Source organism: Capra hircus, chromosome 23 (assembly GCF_001704415.2).
Source record: "Capra hircus breed San Clemente chromosome 23, ASM170441v1, whole genome shotgun sequence".
NCBI classification, from domain to species: Eukaryota; Metazoa; Chordata; class Mammalia; order Artiodactyla; family Bovidae; genus Capra; species Capra hircus.
Window position 1 is genome coordinate 45,153,593 of NC_030830.1, and position 18,544 is coordinate 45,172,136.

Consider the following 18,544-nt stretch of genomic DNA (forward strand, 5'->3'; position numbering starts at 1 on the left):
TGAACCTGAGCTTCTGCATAGGCAGCACGGAGTCCTAACCACTGGACCAGCAGGAGAGTCTCAGGATTCCCCTGGTTCTAATATTCTGTGACCATCTTACACTGTTCAGATGGGATGCAGAAACAACAGGGAATATGCTAAACCCTTACTTGTTCCGGCTTTGCTATCCTAGAGAATCTGTTGGGAACCAGGATGGTGTAATAATAATCTTCTCATTAATGTACAAATTTATTTGCATAGGTTGTAATGTTTTCTTTCCTGATCACTTTATCTATATTTATGTATTTATTCTGGCTGTGCTGGATCTTTGTGCTGCGCGTGAGCTTTTATCCAGGTGTGCGACGCAGCCTGCTCATTTCAGTGGCTTCTCCTGTTGCGGAGGCACGAGCTCTGGGAGCATGGCCTTTGGCAGCTGCGGAGCACGGGCTCCAGGCTCATGGCCTTCGGCAGCTGCAGACCACGGGCTCCGGGCTCATGGCCTTCGGCAGCTGCGGACCACGGGCTCCTGGGTGCACGGCCTTCGGCAGCTGCGGACCACGGGCTCCTGGGTGCACGGCCTTCGGCAGCTGCGGACCATAGGCTCCTGGGTGCATGGCCTTTGGCAGCTGTGGACCACGGGCTCCAGGCACCCGGCCTTGGCAGCTGCAGCACGTGGGCTTGGTGGTTGTGGCCCCCGGGGTCCGGAGCGTGGGCTCAGTAGCTGTAGCCCACGGTTCAGTTGCTCCCAGTTTGAACCCATGCCTCCTGCATTGGCAGATGGACTCTTTACCAAAGAGCCACCAGGGAAGGAAGCCCTGGTTTATTTTCTTTATTAACTATAAAATGATGCTATATACAGCGAAGAATGAGAAAGCTGAACTATAAAAATGTTTTCTCAAAGACCTGTCAATTGTTGAGGCACATATGTGGGACAGAACCTCTTGAAATGACATGTCTACATGCAGAGGAGACATTTCAGGTTGACTGGCCAACAGATCATTTCCACTGCTGAACCTTTGACGTTGCATCCATCTAGTAAAATCATTAAAGAAAATCTAGTTGTATTCTGTGAAGCCTGGGAATCCCAAAGCAGTGACATGTCAACACTGCTGAGAGAAATCAGTGACGCGTTTGAAGGAAAATGAGGGGAGAAGTATGGCTCTCTTTCATTTCCAAAGCCAGTGAAGAACAGGGCAAACCTGAGATCATTAAAGCCAGACATGCCTGACTCCGAGGAGCAAGCCAAGAGAGCAAGCTTGTCCTCAAGCTGGGTTTGCTAACCTCTGCGAGACGAGCAATGCCAATTCAAAGACTGAGAAGTGGGAGGATCAGGAGAATGAGATTGTTCGATCTGGATGGAACACGTCCAGCATGGCATATTTTCTGTATTTATTTACTAGGGGTCACTAAAAACTTACCAAGATTTAATTCATCAACTAGAGGTTTTTGCTGAGAGGATCTGAAGCTTACTTCAAGTGTACAAGCTTTCTCAAAACAGCTCAAAGATAATGATAAGCTTATGCTTTTCCTGGAAATACACAAGCTTGCTCCTCTCTGCCACCAGCTCCAAACAATAATTAAGATACCTTTGCAGAATCAAGGGGCTTCCCTGACAGTTCAGTTGGTAAAGAATCCATCTGCAATGCAGAAAACCCCAGTTCGATTCCTGGGTCGGGAAGATCCACTGGAAAAGGGATTGGCTGCCCACTCCAGTATTCTTGGGTTTTAAGACACTTTGGGCAGAATCAAGTATTTCTAAAGGTTGATAAGGGTATTATAAAGGTAAGCTCCATGATGGCTGTTTTGGTTCAACTTCTCGCACTTTGCTATGAACTGCTGAAGAAGCTTTAGATGGAAAACAGATGGGTCTCAGTTACATATAAAGATTCTGTGGATGGTAAAACTTGAGAAGCTTTTGAGGTCAGATCTCGGGAATACCATGTGGCAATGCTAACCTTTTAAGAAAGCAAATGATCCTTTATGTTTCAGAAATTCAACAATTTTGCAGAGAAAACAAACTGAAATCTTGCTATATTTTCTGATCACAAAACCGACTGTGAAGCTTTCTGACAACGAATAAATGCCAAGGTAGTTGCTGTTAAAAAAAAATTTGGAAATGAAAGAAACACTTAGATTTATCAAAGGGTGGGAAAACTCAAATTTCATACCTGTATTTATGAATGATGGCATTAAATAATTTCCCATCTCTCCAGCAGGTGGTGAAATTTTCACACCGAATCCCGGCATAACCCTCCGTGGCCTGCTGCGTCCACAGTAACAGTCTCTCTTTCGCTGACATGTCTTCTGACTCACCAGTAACATGGATATCGGATATCTAAACGGAACAGAGAATGGAAAACCATTAGGAAGGAAGGAAGCTAACACAGATTAAGAGCCTACTATGTGCCAAGCACTTTTTACTTAATCCTTCTCTCACTTGTAAGATGACAATGTTTCCCCCATCTCCATCGAGGGAACCTGAGTTTCAAAGAGATTAACAGATAGAAAAGGAGGATTTAACCCAAGCATCTCATTTTTTTTCATACCAAAATGTCCCAGTGCTGAAAAGTCTCCATTCCTTTTTACCAATCAGATCTGTTCAAACAACTTAAGCACATGTTTTTCCAAGTTCAAATGGGTCACAGTAGAACCTACAAATTAATCTACGTTACCCATCTTCAGAGAAGAATCTGATCCAGCAGGTATTCTGTGTAAAGAAAAGGAGAACAGCCCCTTTTCCAACTAACCACACTGCTTAATTATTTGGCCAGAAGTCTTTCTGACTTTCTCATGAAGCTTCATTCAGTTTACCCAATGGGAAATTTTCATCAAATAATTTTTCCCTATACTTTGTTTGCCTTATTTTTTTTTCATCTCTTCCACCGAATGATAATAAAATAGTCACCAGTTCACATGATCTCCATTTGCTCAAGGCCCTTTGATAAGGGTTCTATTTAACCTGCTGATAATGACGTTAAGGCACCAAGTGACTCTGGCAGGGGTCAGACAGTGACTCCCCAGCCAGGATTAAAACCAGCAGACAGCTGTTCCCTCAGTCAGTGGTGATGCCAAGCCAGGGGGTCAGGACAGGTGGCCGACCAGGGTCAGATGGAAAGGAGGGCGGTGGGGCGGGGGTGTCATCCTACACGGGAAGGAAAACCCCTCAAGTCCGGACCCGGCCTCGAGAGCTGGCCACCAGTCCCCTCACTCAGGGACATCCTTTCAGGCCTGTCAGCCAGCATCCTCTTCTATAAAACAGGAGAGAGCAGGCAGGAGCAGGGACCATTTAAGACTCCCTGCAGTCTGAAGTCTGAGAGGCTAAGACACTGTAAAAACGACACAGAGGCAGAGGTTCACACAGGCAGGCAGGCAACTGACAGCAGAAAGCTTAACAACCCAGACTAGAGAAGCCCTTTAGCCTAGAAAGATGAACGGATAACGACGTGGTGCACAGATTCACTGGAATATTACTCCGTCATACAAAGGAATGGAGCAATGCCACTTGCAACACCATGGACGGACCTGGAGATGGTCACACTGGCACGTGTACGTGGAACCTAAAATACGACAGAGACGAACAGAAACAGACTCCTGGACACAGAGAGCAGCCGTGTGGCTGCCAGGGGGAGGGGCGTGGGAGAGGGGCGTGGGCGAGCGGGACTGGCAGATGCAAGCTGTTACACGCAGGGTGGAGACCAACAAGGTCCTGCTGCACGGCACAGGGAACCAGAACCAGGATCCTGCGATCGATCAGAATGGAAAAGAATATGAAGAAGACTGTAGACACAAACGTGTAACTAAGCTGCCCCGCTGTAAAGCAGACGTGAACACAACACTGTGTAAACCTCCATAAAGTTTTTAAAAAGTTTTGCATGTACATGCAAAACTAGCTGTTTCTGCAAGACCTGAGGACACAGGGTGGTATTTATAGCAGTATAAAAAAAGGGCAATAGCTGGGTAGAGGCAGGGACTGATTTCTGCAGGGTCAAGAATGTTCCAGTCCGGTCCAGTGCCAAAGGTAACTGCCTATTAACAAGGAGGGTCAACACATTTCAACCACAGGGTAAGTTTAACAGGCTACACTGCTGCCCAGCACATCCAGGGAACGATATTAAGGATGAAGAGTTAACAGGCCTGAAAATGGCTAAACACCAACCAGGAGAAAATAATATATTTTATTAAATGAGTTCCTGAAAGTTCCCAAACCTGTTGTAGCATGTTACACTCACATACACTCTATCAGACCACTGCACATGCAGACACTAGTTTAAAAGCTATAGTTTTAAGGGGTATATTCAAATATGTTATGAACCAAATTTTAACATATCAAAGACCACTGATAAGCCTTTCACCTACTCCTTCAATTTCCAATTAGCTATTATTCCCACTGGGAAGTTAAAGCATTTTTAGATATACTGTTACCACTCACTATTGCCTACCTAGGTATATCTAACTTTTATATGTACCTAGGTATATCTAACTATGATATGGTGCAAAAAAATTAAAAAGAAAAATAAACCAAATGCTAAACACTGTAAATCTGAACTTGCCACTCACGACTCCTAATGTAAAATCGGCAGAACCACCTGACTCCTCCCATCAAGGGCAGGCCAGGTGGGATTCTAGGAAGGAACCAGGCCTCTTCCTCCAAATCCTGGAGGCACACAGGGATCACAGAAGGTTTCAGCTCCTGCTGTCTGGGTTCAAATCCCAAGTGCCACTGCTAACAGGATTAAGACCCAGAGCTACTTAAGGTGGGCAGTTCCAGAGACGACCAAACTAAGTGAAGACAGAGAAAGACAAACATCATATGGTATCACTGATATGTGGACTCTTAAAAAGTGATACAAACGAATTTATTTAGAGAACAGAAAAAGACTCACAGACTTAAAAAGCAGACGTATGGTCACCCAAGGGGCAACGTGGGGGAAGCAATAAATTAGCTTAGGATTAACATATACATGCTACTGTACATAAAAGAGTTAAATAACAAGGACCTACAGGGGTCTCTATACAATATCTTGTAGTAATCTGCACTGGAAAAGAATACTAAAAAGGATATATACATATATGTATAAATGAATCACTTTGCTATATATTAGAAATTGAGGCAGCACTGTAAATTAACTCTACTTCAATTAAAAGAAATGACCTACAGCTATTCACATCATCTCCCTAAAACCCATCTTCCTCATTTTTAAAACGTAAATGATGATATAATAACATCTTTCTAAAGTTTAGACAAGATGATCTACATTAAGTGCTCAGCACAGGGCCTGCAGGTAGAAAACTCTACAAATGTCAGCTTCTCCCACCACTTGATGAGCAGTACTTGTTGCTTCAGGCCTCTCACCAGCGACCTGCCAGCCAGCATCCAACACAAGCAAGATATTTCAGACCAGAGCTCCTTCTGGATGCTGGAAGCTTGCATGACTCTCACCCGAGTCACTGCCGGCTGCCACTGGAGGGCACGTGCTTCCTCCCAAGGAGCCTCTCAGACCTTCCTTCACCTCTGCTTCATCTCCCCGGACCCAGTCTGCCTCCACTCCCAACTTTCCAGAACCATCTACCCTGCAGGAAACAAAATCTGCTCACCTCCACCACCCTGCTTTGGCCTTTCCATTGAACCCCAGCCCCTGCCACCACGCCCCGCGGCACATTAAGTCCTGGACACCAGCAGGCACACGAGCAGGGCACGCTTCCCACCTTCCCCAGTGATGGAAAGCAGCAGCTCTCAGATCATTATGTGCGCACAAAGACCTCGCCTTTGCACATCTGGTCACTCTGTGCCACCATCTACTTCCTGTCCTCAAGACGACCCATGCTCCCAGCATCTAGTGTCTGCTAGGGGGCCCCACCTGCATCCAGGGACCCATCCGCACAGGCCTCGGCCTTCTCGCCATGCCGACCAGTCACATACCCTCAGCTGGATCTTGTTCGCTTGAGCCTGCAATTCTGTGGCTTCCGACAGCAATGGCCATTTTTCCAGCACTTTCTCTCCCCAGCTCCAGCTGGACCGACCAGAGGCCCAGCAACACTGTGTGATCCTGCGCCGGCCCGACTCTGCCCGGTCTCTGAGCCTTCCGCTGGCTTCGCCGCCTCCTCCCTCTGTCTCTACCATGTGACCCCTCACTTCACCCGCTGTCCTCAACTTCCTCACCCTGCAGCCACCCAGACGGCCTGAGCATCTACTTTGCAGGAAACAAAATTTTGCTTTCCTGCTTTCCTGCAGAGTAGATCTAGGCGGTCTGGCTCCTCTGTGGGGATGTCCGCATCCCACGTGGACCACCGCCTCCTTGAACCCCAGCTCTAATCTCAGCCGGGGGCTCCAGGAAATGCGCCTTTTCTCCTCAGCGTCCTCGATGGTCTTCCTACCCCTCCGAGAACGTCTGTCAGCTCTTCACCATGTGGTGAAGCGCCTGCGCCGCCTGCTCCCCCACCGTGTCTGCCATCACCTTTCGTCATCTTCACAGAGAAAAGAGAGACACGTAAGGGCCCTGGCCTGTCACCCTGGGTCTCTGTGAGGGGCTCCCCTCTGGGTGGTTGCTCTCAGTATGTACAACGCCCAAGTCTCTTCCGTCCTAAAATGAATAAAAACGAATAACCTTCATAAACCCGGTTTCCTCTGTACTCAGCATCACCCGGAGAAGGCGATGGCACCCCACTCCAGTACTCTTGCCTAGAAAATGCCATGGATGGAGGAGCCTGGTGGGCTACAGTCCATGGGGTCGCCAGTCAGATACGCCTGAGCGTCTTCACTTGCACTTTTCACTTTCATGCACTGGAGAAGGAAATGGCAACCCACTCCAGTGTTCTTGCCTGGAGAGTCCCAGGGACGGGGGAGCCTGGTGGGCTGCCGTCCACGGGGTCGCACGGAGTCGGACACGACTGAAGCGACTTAGCAGCAGCACCACCTCTCTCTCTTGTTGGTAAAGCACCTGGAGAAACCACTCTGCGCTTTGTAACCTTTATCTTTACTCCTCAGCCTGTTGAGTCTGGGTTTCTGTCCCAGTCATTCCATGGAAAGTAAGAAGGGGTGAGCAGACAGAAGGACGGGGTCTGCGCTCCTGACTCTGCTCCCAGGAGCAGCGGGGAGAGGAGACGGTCTGTGCGTCGGGCGGGGAGCGCGGTCCCGCCGAGGGTCAGCGCTGCCAAAGCTGCCCGAGCCCTGCAGAGACAGCAGCGGACCCGGGGGGCGCATCTGCCCCGGGACTGTGGGGAGCAGAAGCAACTGCCTTTAGTCAAGACCACCAACTCCAGGCTCCCATGTCAGCATCAACCCCTCCTAAGACACAGCCACCACAGACCTAGAACCACCCCGGGCTCAGGAGAGCCTCCCGCCTCTGGAACCGACCCCAGTGTCCGGTGAGTGAGTCTCCTAAACAGGCTCCGCGCACCGCACCCGCCCCTCAGCCCACGGACACATCCGTCCATGTCAGTCTTGGCCGGTCTGCCCAGGCCCAGACCATTCTCCTGTTCCACGGTCAAACCACACGCCATCAGACGCCCTCTCTCCACAGGGGCTCTGCTCAGGCCGCTTCTCCCCTGGAGCATCCCCGCCTCCCATATCCCGACTCAACACAGACTCAAGTGCTCAGTTACCTTCATGAGGAAGGGGTGGGAGACCTGCGGGAAGGGAGACAGGGGACCGGGAGGGGGAATGGAGGGAGGGGGAGGGGAGGAGGGGAGGAGGGGGAGGGGAAGCAGGGGGAATGGAGGGAGGGGGAGGGGAGGAGGGAAGGGGAATGGAGGAGGGAGGGGGAATGAAGGGAGGGGAGGGGAGGAGGAGGGGGAATGGAGAAAGGAGGGGGAATGGAGGAAGGGGAGGAGAGGAGGGAGGGGAGGAAGAGGAGGAGGGGAATGGAGGGAGGGGGAGGAGAGGCAGGGGGAATGGAGGGAGGGGGAGGGGAGGAGGGAAGGGGAATGGAGGAGGGAGGGGGAATGACGGGAGGGGAGGAACGTAGGGAGGAGGGGGAAGCATCAGAAGAAGTGTCCTGTTTGCACTGGGGATGAATGAGTTTTAGCCTACTGTGTAACCCTTGTCACCTTAGGAAATAAAAGATTTCCAACTAAGGTCACTTCGCAATAACTGCCACACCCCCAGCCACTGTCTAGGAGTGCCCGGCAGCGAACCCAGGCCTGGAGATTACTCAGCGAGAGCCCAACGCTACCCAAGTGTCATCTCGTTTCTGTAAAACAGTGTCATAAACTTAACCCAGAATATAGTCTTGAAATGTCTTTTCAATGCAAGAAAAGAAGCCGAAACCCCTTCGGAGAGCTCACTCTGACTTCCCTCCCGGCGGACGGGGGGCAGGTGTGGAGGGCCAAGCCTCCCGTGCTGGTCAGCTGAGGCTGCCAGCCTCAGTCCTCTGAGCAAAGTCAAACGCCACGAGAAAACTGGGCAGCAGCCACACCCGCTTTTTACCACTATGCTGTCACAGTTCTGGCATGCGGGAAGGGAGGGCACACCAAGGGCCAATTTCCAAAGCTGACTCACACACTCCCCAGGCGACTATTCACAGTTTTATCATATTTAATTCTATCCAAGGCAAATGCAATTTTTAAATTTTTAAAAAAGAATTTATGAAAAGGTTAAACAATCAGACATGTAACAGCAGAAAGGCAACATCTCTGAGGCTGAGAGGACTAAGAAATGTAACTCAGAGAAGCTATGACTATAGGAAAGGACTAAGGAATCCAGGGAACTCTAACTGGAAGATCACGGAGCCTGCTGTCAGCCCCTGGTTTCACTGGTGAACAAGCTGAGGACACAGGAGGCTTCAGGATGTGTCCAGGGTCTCAGCAGGCCGGCTGGGAGGGCCCGAGGCATGGACCTGAGGCTCCTAAATTCCAGCTCAGGACCTGCAAGAGGAGAATGAACTCTCTCCTTCACATTTAGAACAGACACCTATCCTGCCAACTCGGACTGACCTTTCCTCCGGGTCAGGAAGCCTGGTGGGTGCTCACTCTCAGTGCTGGGGAGATGTCTCCACTCGACTGTGGTAAGGGTTAAGGGTCAAGGTGGAGAAGGAAATGGCAATCCACTCCAGTGTTCTTGCCTGGAGAACCCCATGGACAGAGGAGCCTGGCAGGCTACAGCCCATGGGGTCACAAAGAGTCGGACACGACTGAGCGACTAACACTAGACTATACTCACACTGGTCACGTGGCCATCACTGAAAACCTACAGAGAAGAAATGCTGGAGAGGCTGGAGAGAGAAGCGAGCCCTCCTACAGCGCTGGTGAGAACGTGAGTTGTTGCAGCCACTATAAAAACCGGTACGGAGGCTTCTCAAACCACTAGAAATAGAATTACCGTGTGATCCAGCAATCTCACTCCTAGGCGTATATCCAGGCCAAACTGTAACTCGAAAAGATACACATACCCCTCTGTTCACAGCAGCACTGTCCACAATAGCCAAGGCCTGGAGAAAACCTGAATGCCCATCAACAGATGAACGGATAAAGACGATGTGGCACGTAGACACAACGGAACGTTATTCAGCCACAAGAAAGAACAAAATCACGCCATCTGCAGCAACATGGGAGCCTGGTGGGCTGCCGTCTACGGGGCCGCACAGAGTCAGACATGCCCGAAGCGACTTAGCAGCAGCAGCAACATGGAGGCAACTAGAGATTATCACACCAAGTGAAACACCTCAGAAAGACAAATGCCACGTGGCAATACTTATATGTGGACTCTGAAATATGACACAAATGGACACATCTATGGAACGTAACAGAGCCACAGAGAGAACCTTGTGGTTTTGAAGGTGGGGGCGGGGAATAGCAGATGTAAGCTATCATACATGGGAGGGATAAACAAGGCTCTCCCGCACAGCACTATACAGGGACTATATTCAGTATCCTGTGAAAGACTATAACGCAAAAGAGCATAAAAAAGAATGTGTGCATATATACACACACACACACACACACGTGTATATATAACTGAATCACTCTGCTATACAGCAGAAATTAACACAACCGTGTAAATCAACTAGACTTCAATTCAAAAAAATTTAATTAGAGAAAACATTTAAGTCTTCTGACTCAAGAGCTAAGTCCCCTTTCCTCTGCTACACCAAATCAACAGTGACACTCCACAGCATTTCGCGAAGAGTTTTATCCACTGAGAAACCAGCTCATTTTACAGAAGCAAAAACTGACACAGTGGGTGTGGGAAAGGTAGCTGTCAAAGGTTCCTCCCTGCAGAACCCAAATCCCTACTGGTTCAGAGAGGTGGACACGAGCGCCATCCAAAGAATTTCAATTCCTTCATATATTTGCGCTAAAATCTACAAAAGAGTTTACACTCTAATTGAGAGAGTTCAGGTATTACCAAGGAGGAAAGCAGAAGGTTGGAAAAGGTGATCTCAGGATGCTTCCACCTCTGTTAACACAATGATTTCAAGGCTGAAAGCTGATCCTTGGGAGGAAAGGTACTGCAGAGCCACGGAGAGCGGTGACCTGTATTCCATCCCCAACCCCATGGCTTCCTGGGCCTTGGTTTCCTCTCATCAAGATGTATACACACACACACACATATGCGCGCACGCACACACACACACAGTTCACAACGGTGCCTGCCCACGTGAGCGGAAGTGACTGCACCAGACTGAGGGTTATTCCTGACAATTATTTTACTCACACTGCTGGACACTCTAGTTAGGCAAAAGCAAATTCCATACCGAATGCGCCAGAAGACACAAATATTTCCAAGCCAGGATGTTTGCTTTCAAAGACAATCTCTTCAACGATGTTTCAACTGTTTTGGCAGAAACCTATGTAATCAACACATTTTGAGTGCCTGCTTCCAAGTTTCAAAAACGTGTGAGAAGGCTTCACTGAATATTCTTAACTGCAAAGAGGGCACATGTATTTTGAAAATTGTTTCTCATTAAAAAACTGCCTCCCTAAAAGGAAGAGGTAAATAGAGGACTGAAGCAAAATAAAAGCTGATAAAATTCAAGTGCTGATGCTCTACATTAAGGGTCACCTTGAGCAAATGCTCATTTATTTCTTATTCAAATACAAGAGAAATTAACATAGATTTAACTATTTCTCTTGTACAGCAAAGAATCTGAAACTTTGACATGTCCTTCATTTAATAGAAAAGACAGTAGCATTTTAACGCTGATACACAGCCACATTCTGTGCAATTATTTTAGAACTAAATTTTCACAAACTGGTTATGAAATCCAAATGAAGACTAGAAAAAAAAAAAACCCCATAAATGCATTTTCATTTAAAAAGATGAAATGTTTCAGAAAGAAATGAGTTAAGTCAACCGTAAATGAAATGACCTTTAAGATCTAGAAAAATGGCACTGATGAACCTATCTGCAGGACAGGAACAGAGACACAGACACAGAGAAGGGAGTTGCAGGGGGGAGGAAAGGGGGGCACGGACTGAGAGAGCAACCCGGACACATACACACTACCACGCGTAGAACAGATGGCTGGCGGGAAGCTGCCACCTAACACGGGGAGTTCAGCCTGGTACCCCGACACCCTGCAGGGGTGCGGTGGGAAGGGGGAGGGAGACTCAAGACGGAGGGAGGGGGGGAGAGGGAGAGAGAGAGAGAGAGAGAGAGAGAGAGAGAGAGAGTGTGTGTGTGTGTGTGTGTGTGTGTGTGTAATTATGGCTGATTCGCATTGCTGTACGGCAGAAACCAACACAATACTGTAAAGCAACTATCCTCCAATTAAAAAATAAATTAACTTTTAAAAATCTATAGAGCAAAGCTACTACAGAAAAGGAGAAATACGTAGAATTTATCCTAGTCCTTGATTCTACGTACAATTTTGTAGCTTAAGATTCACAGAAGACTTGGTTAAAGAAAAAACTTCTGAATAAATATTACATTTCAGTGAGGCAGATAGGAAGAAGCACAAGCTGGAATCAAGACTGCCAGGAGAAACATCAATAACCTCAGCTATGCAGATGACAACACCCTTATGGCAGAAAGAGAAGAGGAACTAAAGCGCCTCTTGATGCAAGTGAAGGAGGAGAGTGAAGAAGCTGGATTAAAACTCAATTCAGAAAACTAGATCATGGCATCCGGTCCCATCACTTCATGGCAAATAGATGGGGAAACAGTGGAAACAGTGTCAGACTTTATTTTCCTGGGCTCAAAAAACCACTGTAAATGGTGACTACAGCCATGAAATTAAAAGACGCTTGCTCCTTGGAAGACAAATTATGATCAACCTAGACAGTATATTAAAAAGCAGAGACATTACTTTGCTGACAAAGGTCTGTCTAGTCAAAGCTATCATTTTTCCATGGGCTTCCTTGGTGCCTCAGACGGTAAAGCATCTGCCTACAATGCGGGAGACCCGGGTTTGATCCCTGGGTCAGGAAGATCCCCTGGAGAAGGAAATAGCAGCCCACTCCAGTGCTCTTACCTGGAAAATCCCATGGACAGAGGAGCCTGGTAGGCTACAGTCCATGGGGTTGCAAAGACTCAGACACAACTGAACCACTTCACTTCATGGTTTTTCCAGTGGTCATGTATGGATGTGACAGCTGGACTAAAAAGAAAGCTGAGCACCGAAGAATTGATGCTTTTGAACTGTGGTGCTGGAGAAGACTCTCTCTTGAGAGTCCCTTGGACTGCAAGGAGATCCAGCGAGTCCACCCTAAAAGATCAGTCCTGAATATTCACTGGAAGGACTGATGCTGACACTGAAACTCCAACACTTGGGCCACCTGATGGGAGAAACTGACTCCCTGGAAAAGAGCCTCATGCTGGGAAAGACTGAAGGCAGGAGGAGAAGGGGACGACAGAGGATGAGATGGCTGGACGGCATCATCGACTCAACGGACATGAGTTTGACCAAGCTCCGGGAGTTGGTGATGGATATGGAGGCCTGGCGTGCTGCAGTCCATGGGGTCACAAAGAGTCGTACATGACTGACCAACTGAACTGAACTAAGGTTGACTATTCATGTATTATTCTAACATTTTGAGATGTTTCTGAATTACGTTGTTCTGATACAATGGGAAGTCAGTTAACAAAATATCCAACCCTTCTTTACTCAGAGGCTGATAATGTCACTTGTACACTATGCACACCCCTCCCCATCCTTCCCTCCTTGGCTTTTCCCTGCACACCACCGCCCTATTCACTGCAATTCCCCAAAGGATGAAAAGAAAAGGAAGGTGAAAAGAGGTCAGTCTGAACTAGTTTACATGGCTGTATGGCAGGGTGGGATGTCAAAATGACAAAATTCTCCCTTGATCCACAGTTTTGCTGTTATTCCAATGATCCCAGTCTAGCACATCCGAAAATATTAACGGAAACTTTCAGAAATAAACAATTCTTAAGTCTTAAATGGCACCACGTTCTGAGTAGTGAGACAAAATCGTGCCCTGTCCAAGTCCGTCCCAGCCCTAAGAGGAATCACCCTGCTAGTCACTTCATAAATGGTTCTTGGTTATCAGACTGACTATTGTGGTTTGACCACCTGATGTGAAGAACTGACTCATTGGTAAAGACCCTGACGCTGGGAAAGATTGAAGGCAGGAGGAGAAGGGGATGACAGAGGATGAGATGGCTGGATGGTATCACCGACTCGATGGACATGAGTCTGAGTGAACTCTGGGAGTTGGTGATGGACAGGGAGGCCTGGCATGCTGAGGTTCATGGGATCGCAAAGAGTCGGACACGACTGAGTGACGGAACTGAACTGATTGTGGTTTCTCAGTGCGTGTATTCAAGGAGCGCTTATCTTCACAATGGCCCTGAGGTGCAAAAGCGATGCCAGTAACTCAGCTACTCTCCTACTGCGCCTAATTTACAAACTAAACTTCACTGTAAGTATTTAAGTACAGCAAAAATACAGTGTATACAGAGAGGGTTGAGTACTCTCCAGTTTCAGGCATCCACTGGGAGCCTTGGAATGTGTCCCCTGAACATACAGAGAGTACCATGATATCCATGGTCCGGATCCCCAAAACCGCCGGGGCATCTAAGCTTACAGCCACACCCCCAACATCTGTAATGAAGAAATGAAGGGATGTGTTGGTGTTGGTTCCATGTATAACAGGCCCAGAATAAATGGTAGAGAAATCAAAGCAGACGGGGCTGGAGGGAGGGGTGAAAACACAGCACAAGGATGTGCAGAATCTGCGGATTCACAGGAATTGAAAGAGACGCACGCGGGGGAAGGCGGGGAAGTGGCAGCGGCTCTGAGCTCGGCTGGAGACAGTCCCCAGTCCCCGGTGAGACCCAAGCCCTCCCTCACCCCGGCAGAGAGGCCTGAGCAAGGCATCACGTCTCACGAGGCTCCACGTCCTCATCCGTAACTGGAGCGAACGACAGAACCATCTCATGATGCTTGAACAGCCCCGTGGGGGTGCCGAGCATGCAGCAGGGCTCCACAAACACCATGCCTATTAATAGTCGTGTCATCAATCAGCCCCACATCCTCCCTTTCTGGAAAGGGGAGCCGAGACCTGGAGAAATGCAGGAGGCATCCAAGGCACCCGGCTCTCTGGCAGCAAGGCCTGGTGGGAACTCACACCTCCTGCCTCCGGGCCCGTGATCCACACTGCTAGTCAGAAAACACACGATGAGGGGAAAACGAGGGTGATGCTGGTTTTCAGAATTTAATGTGGTTTTCATGAAATGCATGAGAGGGTGCCTGAAACATATTCCTGGTGTTCTCACATTCCACCAGAAGATACTGTCATTCCGTTAAATCCAGGGTAAGGCTTCATCTGGGGATGACTCCACCACCCCAGGGACCACTTGAGAACATGAAACGAAATGAGTGCCCCGGCCACAGTCTTGACCGTCGGAATCACCAGCCCGCAGTGATCCAGTGTATTAGGATCACTGGAGTTGACACCCAGCCACCTATATACATACTTTTTTTTTTTTTTTTAATTTATGTGGCTGCACTGGATTGAAGTTGCAGCATGCAGGATCGTGCAGCTGGAACATGCAAACTCTTGCTTGCGGCATGCAGGATCTAGTTCTCTGACCGGGGATGGAACTTGGGTCCCCTGCACTGGGAGCAGAGTCTTAGCCACTGGGTCATCAGGGAAGTCCCACAGCTTATTGCTTAAGAGTTCCTTAGGTAACATTTATATATGGTCAGTTAGAAAAACAACAACCCATAAAGACAGAAAAAAAACACCTTTGTGGAGATCAGCATCACAAGATTGTGAAGAAATGGGACTTGTGAAACTCAAGGAGGAAGAAAGCTTTGTGGGAACAGCTCAAGGGCAACAGCAAGCTCCTCGTCACAAGTCCAGGGAGCATGTGCGTCAGACAAAGAAGGGGCCCCTGAGCTCATCACACCCTGCGCCTAAATGTGCTGCGCCCTGGCCACCTCTGTGGGTAACACTCACCCTCCCCAATGAACATCAGCGCTTGGAAACATCAACCTCTGCCCCAAGCTCACAGCATCTCCTTTACAGCTCTTGACAGTTCATGTGGGATGATGCTAAGCCATCATTTAACTCAGCTACTCCCATCTACTGCGCTGCCTTAAGGATCTTATTTAACCCAAGTTTCCATTTCTTAGTTCCAGAAAAGAGGAACTGTGTGTTTCACCTATTTAATACAGTTCTATTTAATACAGTTCTTAAGAATGATCAAAAGACAATGAGTCTGAAAGCGTTTTCCGCTTCCAAAGCAATATGCAACTCTGCGATACTTCTGTTTTCACTTATACCTCCTTACCCTAGCAAAGCTATAACATACTATGACATTTACATCCAGTACGTGCCCAAGGAGGGTCAGCTGAACCCCCTTCTCAGAGCCCCAGAGCCTGGAAGACCACCCAAGGTCAGCTGATGGGGCAAGGATTAAAGGGGAGGTCAGCTGGTCACCTAGGGCAAGAATGACAAATATCACAGGAACCAGGAAGTTCAAGGCAGAGGTCTAAAGTAAGTCTAAGCTGAAGAAAACTTCAAAGAATTGAACACTATTCCATTTGGAGATTAACACTGAGCTCAATCCTTACACATAACTGAGTGTAAAAGTGGCTCAAATACAGAAGAAATGAAAAAGATTTTGAAGGGACTATGTCTTGCAAACAAATGCTGGCTAACAGGACACTGAAGGGGCTGAGAGCTCTCATGTCCATCCAATTCTGAAATGGAAAATGGAGAATCCAATACAAAATAAAGAGCCATGCACAGTTCTAACCAAAGATAATTAAGCAGAGTCCACCTCCAAGGTTCTGGGAAGAACACAGTGACAAAGAGCAGCAAGCTGTTGGTCTGATTCAGTCTGCCACAGAACCATCTTTATCTGGACCACAGCAAAGTGAGACGTCAAAATCCTCAGATAAAATAAGGACTGAAGTGAAGTGAAGTGAAGTCGCTCAGTCGTGTCCAACTCTTTGCGACCCCGTGGACTGTAGCCCACCAGGCTCCTCCGTCCGTGGGATTCTCCAGGCAAGAATACTGGAGTGGGCTGCCATTTCCTTCTCCAGGGGATCTTCCCGACCCAGGAATCAAACCCAGGTCTCCCTCATTGCAGGCAGAGGCTTTCACCTCTGAGCCACCAGGGAAGCCCAAAATAAGGACTAGCCTGCATTAAAAAGTCCACAAACACATGCTGGAGACAGTGTGGAGAAAAGGGAGCCCTCCTGCACTGTGGGGGGGATGTAAATTGGTACAGACACCATGGAGAACATGGAACGGAGGTTCCTTTAAATGGAGGTTCATTTAGAGAAGGAAATGGCAACCCACTCCAGTATTCTTGCCTGGAGAATCCCATGGATGGAGGAGCTTGATGGGCTACAGTCCACAGGTCGCAAAGAGTTGGACACAACTGAACGACTTCACTTTCACTTTAAAAACAAAATACAGAGCTACCATACAATGCAGGGATCCCAAGCCTGGGGATATATCCAGAGAAAACCATAATGCGGAAAGATACAGGCACCCCAGTGTTCACTGCAACACTGTTCACAACGGCCAAGACATGGGGACAGCCTAAGCACCCACCAACAGGCAGATGGGTAAAGAGGATGTGGCAAACACACACACACGTATGTAATAGTATTCACATAAAAAGAGCAAAGTAATGCCACTGCAGCAATATGTGTGGACCTAGAGATTACTATATTAAGCGCAGTAAGTCAGACAAACCCATGACTGCACTTCTATGTGGAAGCTAAAAAAATCATACAAATGAATTTGTTTACAAAACAGAAACAGACTCAGATACTTCGACAACAAATTTATGGTTACCAAAGGGGAAAGGGGGGGAGAATAAATTATGAACTGGGATTAACATACACACACTAGTATACATATAACAGATAATTAACACGGACCTGCTGTATAGCACAGAGAACTCTACTCAATATTCTGTGAGAAAGTGGAAGTGTTAGTCACTCAGCTGTGCATGACTCTTTGCAACCCCAGGGACTGTAGCCCGCCAGGGTCCTCTGTCCATGGGATTTCCCAGGCAAGAATACTGGAGTGGGTAGCCATTCCCTTCTCCAGGGGATCAATATTCTGTAATAACCTTAGGGAAAGAATCTGAAAAAAAAAAAAAATGGTTATAGGTATATGTATAACTGAACCACTTTGCTGTACATCTGAAATGAACACAACATTGTCAATCAACTACACTCCAGTATAAAATAAAAACTGTTTAAAAAGTGAAAAAATAAGACTATTTATTCCATTTGGCATTCCCATAGATGTGAGCCTTTGTTAAGTACGTCCATACCACAACTATTTAACAAATCTGGTTGACAGGTTTATGACCTATTTTCACATGTATTTTCCATTGAAGTTTCAAAAATCATTAGCTACACAAAGTATAAAGAACGGCTAAAGTCCTTGGCATGAAGATAACTCAAGGGGGGGAAAAGGCTTATGTACCACTTAAGAAACAGATTTTAAGTTTCCACTCATCAAAACATGTAAGGCTTCCTTGAAGCCAAATTGTGCAAATAAAAAAGCAAAACAAAAACCAGATGGAACACATATGTGAGCAAAGCCAAGTGGTTACGTTCATAAACACATAGCAACCAAGCAGCTTTCTTTCACACTGACCTCCATGTCAGACCTACACGGATAATGGACTAGACCGGATGCTTTCTTTTTCAATGTAACCAGTGTAAAATGTGAACAGAAAGCGTGACATAACACTGACAAGGATGGGGGTGGATGCAAACAGGAACCAGCTTCAGGAGGGCCAACGAAAGCCAATGACGACCACGACACTGGCCCGAATAAACCTGCACCTGGTCCCTGGGCAAAGAATCTCTGCCCAACAACACGATGACTTTGCCACAAATGTTTCATATCACATTTACCTCTTATTTCTGGATTTTTTTCTTAAAAGGCAAAGTTATCAACTTAAAGAAAAACTCATCAACTGTCAACTACTAATATGTATAGGACATTGCTTGGGTGACGGGCTTCTCGGGCAAGTATATCAATATTTTACATTTTAAAGACAAGTAAAAATCCCAGAGAAGTAACTCTGTCTAATGCTAAATATCTGTGTTAGGAATAAAGATCGCAACTTCCTGGCAATCTGAGTCATAAGCAAATTCCTATGACCCGCTGTCCAAGTGAGTTC

At 47.4% G+C, this 18,544-nt stretch overlaps 1 protein-coding gene across 19 annotated transcripts in view; it reads right to left on the reverse strand.

Annotated features, from left to right (window-relative positions):
• The window catches only part of DST (dystonin), a 530,351-nt gene that overhangs the window by 232,164 nt on the left and 279,643 nt on the right, over positions 1-18,544 (reverse strand). For all 19 annotated transcript variants that reach the window (XM_018038670.1, XM_018038677.1, XM_018038675.1 and 16 more), the window contains one exon: positions 2,148-2,314. In XM_018038670.1, the coding sequence (XP_017894159.1) occupies positions 2,148-2,314 (167 nt within the window). The remainder of the gene's footprint in view (positions 1-2,147; positions 2,315-18,544) is intronic.